Raw genomic sequence first — 11812 nt, 5'->3', positions numbered from 1 at the left:
GGAAGGAAGGAAGGAAGGAAGGAAGGAAGGAAGGAAGGAAGGAAGGAAGGAAGGAAGGAAGGAAGGAAGGAAGGAAGGAAGGAGAAAACTTATAGTATATATAAAATATTCCAAAATATGTTTTCTATTTTCATTATTATCTCTTAGCTAATGATGTTTCATATACATGTGTGCTATACTAACTACTGGCATTTATGATTTACAAACAAGGACTTGGGAAGAAGGTATTAGACAGTATGTTCCATTCCACTGAGTCTCAAGATGAATGTATGAATAATATTAGTTTGTACATTTTGCTGGGAGAATGCTGTAGTGAGTATATAAGGCATCTGTAAGATTTGTTAAGTTTTAACTTTGTTCCTTGTTGAATTGGGCATGGCTTTCAGCAAATCAATAATTATCTGTGTGTTTATTTGCTTTACTGTAAAGGGGAGCTTATACTTTATCACTGTACTAGGTAAATGTTTATTAGTGTTTTAAATATATGCAGTTCCATGAAAGTGCTAAATTATTGTTCTTACTGCCGGCTCCAATCACTCTGATCACTCCGTGAGAAGTAACTCAAAGATGCAGCTGCTTGCATTCATATGTAAGCCCTTGCCCTTTTGCAGAAATATTTAGGTTTGCATATCAAAGCATACCAGCCTTTAGCAGCTTTCTGTTCTAATCTAAGCTGTGCCACTCACTCTGAGCAAGCCCCTTGGCCTCTTTTTTTTTCCTTCAAGCCCAACATTATTGTATGTGTATAAATGTGTAGAAGTACCATGACCTTTCTCCAGGGCATAGGCCAGTCTGCTTCTTTGCTCTGTATTTTTCTGCAGTGGCTAAACTAGTAACACCATTCATTCATTCACTGTATAAAAAACCATATGTCTTTTGACATTTCTAAATCAGAATCTTCCTCCTTTAGCTACATGCATGTGAGGTTTATGCATGTGTCAGATATGCATGTGATTATACTTAATTGCAGGGAGGAAAGAGCTTAGTTGTACTTACTCCCCAGATAACTCAGGTATGCATTCTCTTTGAGCTTTTATAAACCTTTTTTTTTTTTCCCCAGCTTTGATAAGTTTGTATATCAGAACACTTTTCCTGAATTTCTTCAGTTAAGACCAGGTTGTTTAATTGATTTATTTAACAGTTCTTATTTCTCTGACTGTGGAAAACTGGTATTTCCATTTATCAAATCTAGTGATTGTATAATTGACAGACAAGAAATATTTGGGAAAAATAGTAACTTCTGATTGACGTCTTGTACAGTTACTTTGTTCACTGATCATGACTCCATAGGATGAAGGCAGGATATAATGATATAAAGATGTTTCCTAGTTTACATATTTTAACTCATTGCATAGACCATCAGAGCTATATTACTATTGCTACTGTCAATTCTTTGCCTTTCTTGTTTGTTGAATCAGAGAGATTCCTAAAGAGCAGGTTCACAGTCAATAGTTTGTGGTGTACACATTGGGAATCTTTTGAAAGGTACATTCACAAGCATGTGCTCACCAAGAGTACTGACATACAGACATTAGTTTCATTAGAGCTAACTGCAAAATGTGTAGGCAAAGAGCACATCTGTACTTGACACCTCCAAGACACTTAGGTAAATAGGAGGCCACTCAAATAGATTAAGGTCCTTTCTTGAGTAACAGCATGTGAAAGAAAGGAGTCTGCAAAGTCCTCTGTATTAGGAGGAGCTTCATAACTGCATCATATCTCAGTCCTCTGATTGGAAGGAGCTTGGACAAAGAAAAGCTTCATGGTGCAGATGATTAGAAAAGTCAGGCTGCAGTAGAGATAAATCACTGAACCATAAAGTCATTTATATTGGACAGGTTCCTCTCATCCTATCACTTATGTGGGAGAATGACTCCACCTGGCTGCAACCTTGCTTCAGGGAGTTGTAGAGAGCAATAAGGTCTCCTCTGAGCCTCTTTTCCTCCAGACCCTCCCCTCACTTAGCCATTCTCGTAAGGCTTGTGCTTCAGCCCCTTCCCCGGCTTCATTACCCTTCTCTGGACATGCTCCAGTACCTCAATGTATTTCATGCAGTGAGAAGCCAAAACTGAACATAAGATTTCAAGGTGTGGCGTCACCAGTGCTGAGTGCAGGGGGACAATCACTGCCGCAGTCCTGCTGGCTGTGTTGCAATCTATCTTTCTCTAATATGATTTCTAAATGTTTCATGTTGCTATACTGCTGCAATCAGATATAGTTATTATAAGTCTCTTAATGCTGTCTGATGTTAATTGCAGTCTCTACAGATTTGTGATTCATACAGGTCATGCTGTTACTTTGTAAGCAGGGACCTTGCAGTTGGGGTGGCAGCCACACTCCTGAGGTGTTCTCTGACTAAACCAAAGTCTGTCATTTCATAGAGTTAAGACATGTTGCTTTCACTGTAAAACAAGGTTTGGGACCAGGCAAGCAAAAAGGAAGAAAAAAAATGTATTTTGTTCAGGCACCAGATGTACAAAGTGAAGCTGAGTCCCCAGGCAGGTGCGAAGGAGAGCTGCTTTATTGCAAAAGCCAGGCCTTTATCAGTTACATAGTTTTAAATCATGGCAAACATAATCCAACCAGCCACCATACCCCACAGTGTGAACACATAATGGTTATAGAACTTGTTTTTCTACCTCTAATTCAGCTGAGTCACTTTCCCATAGTCCTCTTCTACTTAGCTGAAGTAGCAGGCTTGAGCCATGATTTTACAAGTGTAGTAAGGCCCTTATATTTTAAGTCTTTACCTATATGCAACAGTATTTGACAGACTTTAGCTGTTACTTCCTTGACAAGCATAAGGAGGGGTGCAAAATTACTTACAACTTGGAAAGCAAGCCCTCCAAGAGTTTAAGTGCCTCCTTTGAAGAAGGTGATGAATTTGCATGAAATTAGGGTGGTTGTCTAGACACTGCAAGCTCAGAACTATGTTTTCTTGCACACACAAAAACACAGATCTGCCAGCTGCTTCTTTCCTTATCTCATTGAGTTAATGCAGAAATCTGTTTTACCCCCGGACAGTTTTTTATCACTGCACAGTTTACCTTTTTACATGATTGACCTCAATACTGCTTTCAGAAACTCCTGTTGAAACATCAGTGATGGATGATTGCACAGAACAATATTGCCACCTCCCTTCCTTGACACAGTGGCTTTGTGTCCTTCGAAATCCAAACTGCAGTATCCAGGAAGAAGCTGCATTACAAGAACTAAAGGAAACACTAGGAGGAAAACCAGTGAAAGCTTCAAGAAATGCTAATGGACCTCCAACCATGTCTTACCAGCCAGAGGGTTGGATTGAAGACAGGCCTACTCCCCTTTTTCTACCATGCTACCAAAGTTGTACTTGAAAGAAAAAATCTGCAGAGTTCACAATATGGGTACCACTGATATGTTGATTATTTGTTGCAATTGACTTTTCTTTTTTTTCACAGAGAATTTACACACACACACACACACACACGCAGGATTTTTTTTTCATTTGCAAACAAAGCAAAACACATAGAGGTTCCATTTTAGAAAGTCATGCTAATGTCAGTACAGATAATCCCCTGGAGATTATCTTTATTTTTATCTTTACATGCCTTTATTTTTATTTAATTCTTTTTGAACAAAGTCTAACTTTGATCTTAAGTGTATGCAAAAAAATCTATCATAGAAGCAGGTAAAATATATGGTTTGGTTTATTTTCTTCTTGGCTACATCCACTCTTCCTTTTCCCAGAAATGCAACTATGTTTTGGAATTTATTTCTTTTTTTTTCTATTGATGTGATGTGCTGCCATGCATTATGGAATGTGTGTTTTCTGTTACATTCACTCAGGAAATATCTCTAACGCTGGAAATATGAATTCAGAAGGTTCTTTTTTCTGTGGAGAATACTAAAATACTGAATTTTTTGCAAAATATTTCATTGTTTCTATTCCTTACATTCATATAGAAATATGTCTGCTATTGAATTGACAGGCAACTTTCTCAAGAAAATATGAGTCCTAAACAGAATGTTCCTTCTGACTTCAGAAAGAACCATGAAGGTAAGGGTTCAGAATAAGGTCTTTTATACACAGTATGTTTTTCCTATTTATATTATGTCTGGTAACGTGTGGATTTAGATCACATTGCCTTGCATTCCAGCTGGAAAGTCTTAGCTTACTACATATAAAAGTTTCTTCCTTATCTTATGTAAATTGCTACATGAAGCCCATGAGCAGCATTTGCAAGCCTAAAGATCTTGCACTGTAAAGAATAAAAATACTGTAAAGAATAAAAAATGTGTCTCTTAAAAGATGGTTGCTTCTCCAGTAGGGCAGCAATCAAGGTGAGAATAGAAAATTATTAGCTGTTTCTGTTTATCTTTCAGCATTGCATTATTCCAGTAAGACTGGAGAAAGACAGTGCAGTTATGGTAAGTAAAGGTCTTTCTAGACCACAAAGGGGAAAAAAATTCTTCAAAAAATGTCTTGGGTTTCTCTACATAATCATTAAGCGAATAGAGTATCCATGGGCTTTTACTGAGAAAAAAAAAAGGATTTTTAAATAGCAAGAATGTTTATAAAGCACTCAATAAATGGGCTATTATGTTAAATTAGCCTCAAAACCAAAATTAAACATTGCCGTATGTCTATATTAATGTCAGTATTCCAGCACTCATTGATCCCTTGTCACACTTCAATAGACTTTTGCTCCCCTCTTTCCAATAACCTCAGCATACATTTGTTCTTATGGAAAAACCTTTAAACTTGTCTGGAGTTTAATAAGCTTTTTTTAAACTTTGTCTTCAGCTCGATAATGGAGTATTAAGGAGCTGCTTAAGAGATGAGGAGTTTTTCTAAAATATCTGTTTGTAGGAATATTTAAAATGTTTTAAAATATCTGTAAAGATGAAAAATATGTTTTTATTTGGTGGTAGCAATGCTTCCTGCTGCCTCCCTTATTCCAAAATTATCTGAGGGGCACGTTTGTAAATGTGAAGCCATTTTCCTGTGGTGGAAAGGGTTTGCTACACATTGAGCCTCATGTCCCCTCTGTTGCTGATCTCATGCTGCCTTCAGGAGCTATTGTTGTGCCAGATAGAGGCCAGAAATACTCCTGGGCTGGCTGATTGGCATCACCATTCTAATTGCATGATCCTTTACTTTAAAAATACCTCAATTAACTTTACTATGAAATTCTTCCTCATTTTTAAGCTAGTAGTGGGATAACATTTCTAAGTAAGGCATAAGGAATATGAAGAACTATTTATATTCATCTGTAGAGATTTTCAAAGTGCTTTCTGTGTGTCAATATGTAAACTATCCTCTACAAAACTAGCCCAAATTCTGTTCTTCTGTTGAAATGTCTTCCTTTAAATTTTAATCCATGCAAAAGGGTTGTCAAATTGCCCCATTTTGGTTCTCAGGGTGGATACTTCAAATTAGAAATAAAAATATTTTCCTCATTTTTTACCCTTTTAAGCCACAAGATTTTCTTAAATATTAGAGTAATTTCCTATCTGTAATATTTTCTCAAGTACCCAGTTTAAAACATGTACTAATGAATATATGTGTAAAGCAGTTTTGAATGTATTATACTGTAAATCTGAATCCAGTAGGCTGGATTAAAATATTTTTTGTAAGTAGGTTGCCAACAAATAATTATTCTCATGAGTAATTTGGCAAACTATAAAATAAAGGACACAGTTGAGCAAATAGGATTTGATTGTTGAGATTTCATACACAGGAAAGGAGCTGGAATTTGTTGATATAGGAATTTTAATAAAACATTCTTCCAGCTGTACTGCAAATGACCCCATGGGTCTTGATATCTTCATGTGACTTGTTCTTATGAACAATAAGAATACTCTTATGTCTAAATTATTTTGATTTTTATTGGAAATTACACTTGTACATAAACCCTGTACACGGCCTGGTACCTAAGCAGGTTATGAATTTTGGCCTACCTCTTCTTTAAGTTTCAGTTAACTAGAGACAGATCTCCCAGACTTAATCCTTCCATTTTCAAAGGCTTACCCAGGCTTTGAGTTTTGTGACTAGGACTAAAATGATTGGACACTGAATGTTTAAAATCCCTCCAAGGCCTGCAGATTTCTCTCAAGTGCCATTACAAACTCCATTAAAACTTTGCAGCAGGATTATGAATCTCAAAGTCACTAGGCATTAAATATCTTGCCACTGTACATGGTATCAATCTGCCAGAAGTTGCATGTTGTTCCAAAATGTTCATACGTTTCACAATGTTTTTTTTCTTTGATGCCTTCTTGGAACAGATAAAGATACCCTATCTCATATCAGACAGATCTTCACCAGTCCACAGCTGGACTTGAATCCTCAGTTTAACCCAAAGATCAGAGAATACTATGCAGAAGTGCCATTTGACATGGTGACAGTGAAGATAGGAGCAGAACCCTCTAACTGTCAATGCCATGTACACCTCGACGACAAGAATGGGCCAAGGTATGAGCAACAAATTATGAGTGTAAAAACTTAAATTTGGAAGTATTGGAATTTTTTTTAATTGGAAATTTTCTAGTTTCCAAAAACCCAGGACACAAGTAGATTAGTCACAGGAAAGTCAGAGGGAGTTCAACACTGAGAAACTTGTATTTATTTACAATGTCCTGAAGGCAATGGTAATATGTTGTTCTCAAGCCATAATTAACTCTATCTTAATGGAGTGTACAGCTCCAGTATCTCACCCAGCTTCTGTAGTCACTGACAGCATCAAAGCTGGGTGGGAAGAGACTATCACTATACTGCACACAGTAGATGACAGGAAATTTGAGCTTTTGTATCCAGGTGTTAATTTTGCACAGTGCCCTGATCTGCTGCCCTGCTGATCTTGGTCTGTTTACATGGGTCAAAATAGGGCAGCTGGCTTCAAAAGAAGAAATAAGTTGAAGTTTACTAACTCAGAATGATCCATTTTTGTCATAGTTGTATTGTAGGGGATTGTCATAGAATCACAGAAGTCACATCGGAAAAGACCCTTAAGATCATCTTGTCCAGCTGTTAACCCAGCATTGCCAAGCCCACCACTAAACCATATCCCTAAGTGTCACATCTACACAGCTTTTAAATTGCTCTCAAAATGTTGACACAGCCACTTCCCTGGGCAGCCTGTTCCAATGCTTGACAACCCTTTCAGTGAAGAAATTCTTCCTAATATCAAACCTAAACCTTCCCTGGTGCAACTTAAAGCCATTTCCTTTTGTCCTCTCACTTGGGAGAGGAGACTGACCCCCACCTTCTACAACCTCCTGTCCAGCTGTTGTCAAGAGTGACATGGTCTTCCCTCAGCCTTTTCTTCAGAATAGATACCCCTGGCTCCCTCAGCCACCTCTCACCAGACTTGTGCTCCAGTACCTTCACCTTGCTTCCTTCCTTCTCTGGATGTGCTCCAGCCACTCAATGTCTTTTGTGTAGTGAGGGGCGCAAAACTGAACACAGGATTTGAGGTGTGGCCTCACCAATGCCAAGTACATGGGGGCAATCATTGCCCTGGTCCTGCTGGCCACATTATTCTTATCCTGACACAGGACAGAATGTCATTGACCTTGTTGGCCACCTGGGCACATGCTGGGTCATGTTCAGCAGCTCTTGACCAGCACCCTGAGGTCCTTTTCTACCAGGTATCTTTGCAGCCACTTTGTCCGCAGTCTGTAGCTCTGCCTGCTCTGTGACCCAAGTGCAGGACCTTGAATTTGTCCTTGTTGAACCTATCCACCTGGCCTCAGCCTTTCCATCCAGCCTATCTAGATCCCTCTGAAGATCCTTTTTTCTCTCCATTAGATCAACACTCCCACCCAACTTAGTGTTATCTGCAAACTGACTGACAGTGCCCTCAGTCTCCATGTCCATGTGATTGGTTTGGCCATACAGCCAGTTTTTTATACAGCAAAATGTATGTGAAAACAAGGTATGAGCAGCCAGTTTTCTCCAGAAGAATGCTGTGGGAAACAGTGCCAAAGGCTTCACTAAAGTGTAGGTAGGCAACAGGCACAGACTTTCTCTCATCCACTAAGTGGGTTATCTTGTCATCCACAAGGATCCCAGCTTATGTGATCTTTTAGAGAACTATAAAGCTGGACGATAGAGGAGAGAGCAGTCATCACTAAACATTGTGTTTGAGCACTGATCCACAATCAACCATGATGTTTAATTGCTGCTATGAACCCTGGCACAGTTTTTGCTTTCCCAACTAGCGCTGTCAGAGACAACAGCATGTACCAGGGACAATACCAATAGGTATTTTGTATATGACCTGGTTTTAAGGTTGGGAGGAATAAACTGTTTATTTATCTGGGTCAGGTACCTCAGAACCAGAGAACGGGCTTATTTACATACTAGCCATTAGTGAGTAGATAAACGGGAGAACAGGGACAGTGATTTACTTGGGAAGAAAAATTCTTAACTGTTTCAGAGCTAACTTTGCTTCATGACATGAAGTGTTGAACCAACACACCACCTTTTGACTGACTGGGAAGCAGATGCTTTGACCTAGAATGTCTGCTACTAACCAGAAAGCCTGTGCAGTTGTTACTGATCTAATGCCCAATATGTTTCCTGTCTTTTCAATAAGAAATCAGTCTTAATTAATAATTTCAAAAGAAACTGTCATTAAATTCTTCCCCCAACATTTCTCTGTTTTAATGTTAACTGCCTTGGCAGTCAGCATGAATATATGTGAAAAACCTCAAAAAAACCTTGTAGAATGAAAAAGAATAGCAAGATGTTCTTTACACTGAAAAATAAAAGTCCTGAATGTGCAGGTCCTGTGCCTTTCAGCATTTATTTCCCTGCTAAAGGAAGAAGAACACAGCTCAGCTTTGCTCTAGTTTGTCACTCTGAGCAGTTTGTCTGGGAATCCATCACATTTGGCTAGTGGACAATTTCAGCAGCTAGCTACATTACTGATTGTACTTGTCTCCCTGCTGACTTCATCACAAATTTGGGCCTGTCAGGAATTATTGTCCTAATTATTTCATTCACATATTTCATGTCAGAATATTTGTCACTGCCTCTGCTTTCACTAAATTTCACTCTCAATATTTTGTCTTCTTGAAAGAACTTCAAATACTCACAAATCCTATTTTGCACTGATTTATTTAAAATCTCATGTATTTTATAAGAGAAAGAAAATGTTACTAATAGAAGCCTCTAGGAGCAAGTTTAACAGCCATAGATAAGAGTGTAAAATCTTTGTTTCTTGAGTGTTTATTGCACTTCTTTCCTGTTTTGTCATACAGCAATGCTAACTACCCCCTTGGCCTTGGATTGAACAAAGTCATCATTCTCTTAATGGATGATTCACAGCCCAGCCCTGAGGTTGTGAGCAGCTACAGAATCACAATTTATCGAGAAGACCGCCCTAGCCTCCCTTTGTTTGATGACTATATGATGTGTGGGTTTGTGCAGGTATTGTCTCTACATTCTTTTGCTATACAAATTAATAGGAATAGCTGGATTCTGTTTATTTCATGGTAGAAATTAGGGTACATGAGCCAAAGCTCATGCAGAGCCAGTTTTTGTTGAGATTGTATGAAATTCAGCATTTACAGAACACTTTAGATATAAAAGGCAAGCCCAGAGTCAGTACCTGTTACCATGTATTTGAGAGCTCCAGGTGAATTAATCCTTACTTTGGTCAGCCAAAAATTTCTTACAACTTTTCATAACTGTCTCCCTCTAACATTGGAGCCATGGTAATCCTTTTACCAGGAAAGATATTTATGATGACAGTCTATTTATCAGTGTCCAAGACAAATGCTGCCAAATAATTTATGAATTAAAACTGTTTATTCTAGATCAATAAACACAATTAAAAAAACCTTCACTCATAATTCCAAAGGAAGGGATAATTATTGCTTACTTTGCATTTATCCAAATAAAAAATTTGGGAATGCACATAATTTACTCCCAACAAATAGCAGTCCTTAGGAAGGAGTGGGTCTGTTGAATGAAAAAAGGACCGGAGTCTGTCCAATATGGCTTAATAAGGGCTGGGAAAGGGGATCTCAGACTAAATTAGACACAAAAATGGAATAAAGCTAATGAAAGTAACAGTGAAGGTTTCAGTTTGTGATACTGATTAGTGATACTGATTAGTGATAAAAATATTATGCATAAGTGAGAAAACCTGGGACACATGCTGGATGAAAGCTCTTCGTATTGCAAAGTTTGAGGACTAAATGATGATTGCTGCTTGATATGATGGGCAAAGATAAACTAGACAGTTCAAAGAGGGAAGTGACATTGTAAATGGTAATCGTGGGCAGTGCATTTTTCTGTGAAATTATAGGCAGATTAACAGGATTGGTGGGTTTGTTCCAGGGCATCCAGGAATAATATATTTTGTCACAATTAATTCTGCAACCAAGAAGCAGATTTTTTTAAACAATTGTGTTGAAACTGTCATGCTTGTTTATGTCAAATATCTAATCATATCTTTATTTATTTTCTGTACAAAGATCTTAGTACATCCTTTAGCAAGACTTGCTATCCTTCCCTGGTTTCTTTCCATATACTGCAGAAGAGGCTGGGAGACCAGGGTGGTAGAAGGCAGAGCATTTATATGATGTGGCAGATCAAGAGGGATTTTTTCTTGGGGAGAAATAAGCACTAGGACTTAAAACAGGAGTCAAAGAGATTATAAATGTTGATAGCAAGTTCTGTGTTGGCAATAATTATCTCAATCTGTAAATCAGGACTGCCAGAGAAAATGCAGGTAGTAGTCATAGTGTACTGCCTGCTGACCTGAATACCTGATTATGGTGATGTCTGGACCCCCACCTATTCTCTGTCTCTTCTTTTAGACTTCTCTTACAAGCTCAAAAGGTCAAGGGCCTTTACAATTTGCACTGACTCAACACTACATGTAGTAGTTGCTACAGTAAAATAAAAATATACACATATAATACCTGAGATTTCAGTTCAGTTGTACAGCAACCTGCTTGACATCTAAAGTATGACTTAATATGAAAAGGAGAAGAGCAGTAAGTTGGAGTTATGTTACTAGGAGAACACACTGGCTGGAAAGATGTGAGGAAAGCTCTTTTTATTTCCTTATTTGGGACACATATCTGAGTATAGGAACAGGAATTCAACCTCAAAAATATCTTCCCACACCAGAGTTTACACTGTTGTTAATGTTTTATTATATCATTTATGAGACTGAGTATGAATCTTTGAAGCACTGTGAAGGCAAAGAGATCTAGACTGATAAACAGAAAAAGTGTTTTAGAAATTTCTTTTGATTGAGCTTGGTTTTGTGCTCCTCTGTGAATAACTGCCCTTTAACTAATACAATTGTTCAGAGCTAGGGATGACTTCAGGAGTTTAGGGTAAAAATGAGATGAAAAGCATTCTTGTGGTATCTAATAAGCACTGTGAAGATACAGTATGAGATTTTAAAACAACTTTTAGATATGTTAGAGGCAAACTTATCAGAGAGTGCCTTTAAAAAACAAACAAAAGCTGGAGCTGGAGATAGAAATGGCATTCTAAAACACTTAAAAGTCTGCATTTTTTTCCTATTTGCTAGAAAGAATGTATCGCCTTTTGCTTAGAATCATTTTTTTTATCAGTACAGAACTCAGGTCTTAAACAGCATCATTATATTTTGCTCTTCATACTAGAGAAATTTATGCAGTCTTGAAGAGCCAGTTGATACACCCTCATCAGTGGCATGAATACTTGTTCTGTTAGTAATGAGACCCTGTTTTAAAAGAAAAAGGATAAATACAGAGTGAACTGATGGAGTCTCCTTTGGACACTTGACTAGGTGCAAGTGGGATCGCACATGAGGAGAGAAAG

General features: G+C 37.9%; 1 protein-coding gene across 6 annotated transcripts in view; it reads left to right on the top strand.

Annotated features, from left to right (window-relative positions):
- CPED1 (cadherin like and PC-esterase domain containing 1) overlaps nt 1–11812 on the top strand; it is a 164101-nt gene that overhangs the window by 84476 nt on the left and 67813 nt on the right. For all 6 annotated transcript variants that reach the window (XM_033514493.1, XM_033514494.1, XM_033514495.1 and 3 more), the window contains 4 exons: nt 3969–4036; nt 4363–4407; nt 6268–6454; nt 9247–9415. In XM_033514493.1, the coding sequence (XP_033370384.1) occupies nt 3969–4036; nt 4363–4407; nt 6268–6454; nt 9247–9415 (469 nt within the window). The remainder of the gene's footprint in view (nt 1–3968; nt 4037–4362; nt 4408–6267; nt 6455–9246; nt 9416–11812) is intronic.

This window comes from Parus major, chromosome 1A (assembly GCF_001522545.3).
Source record: "Parus major isolate Abel chromosome 1A, Parus_major1.1, whole genome shotgun sequence".
Taxonomy (NCBI): Eukaryota; Metazoa; Chordata; class Aves; order Passeriformes; family Paridae; genus Parus; species Parus major.
This window is presented reverse-complemented; position numbering and strand designations above follow the sequence as displayed.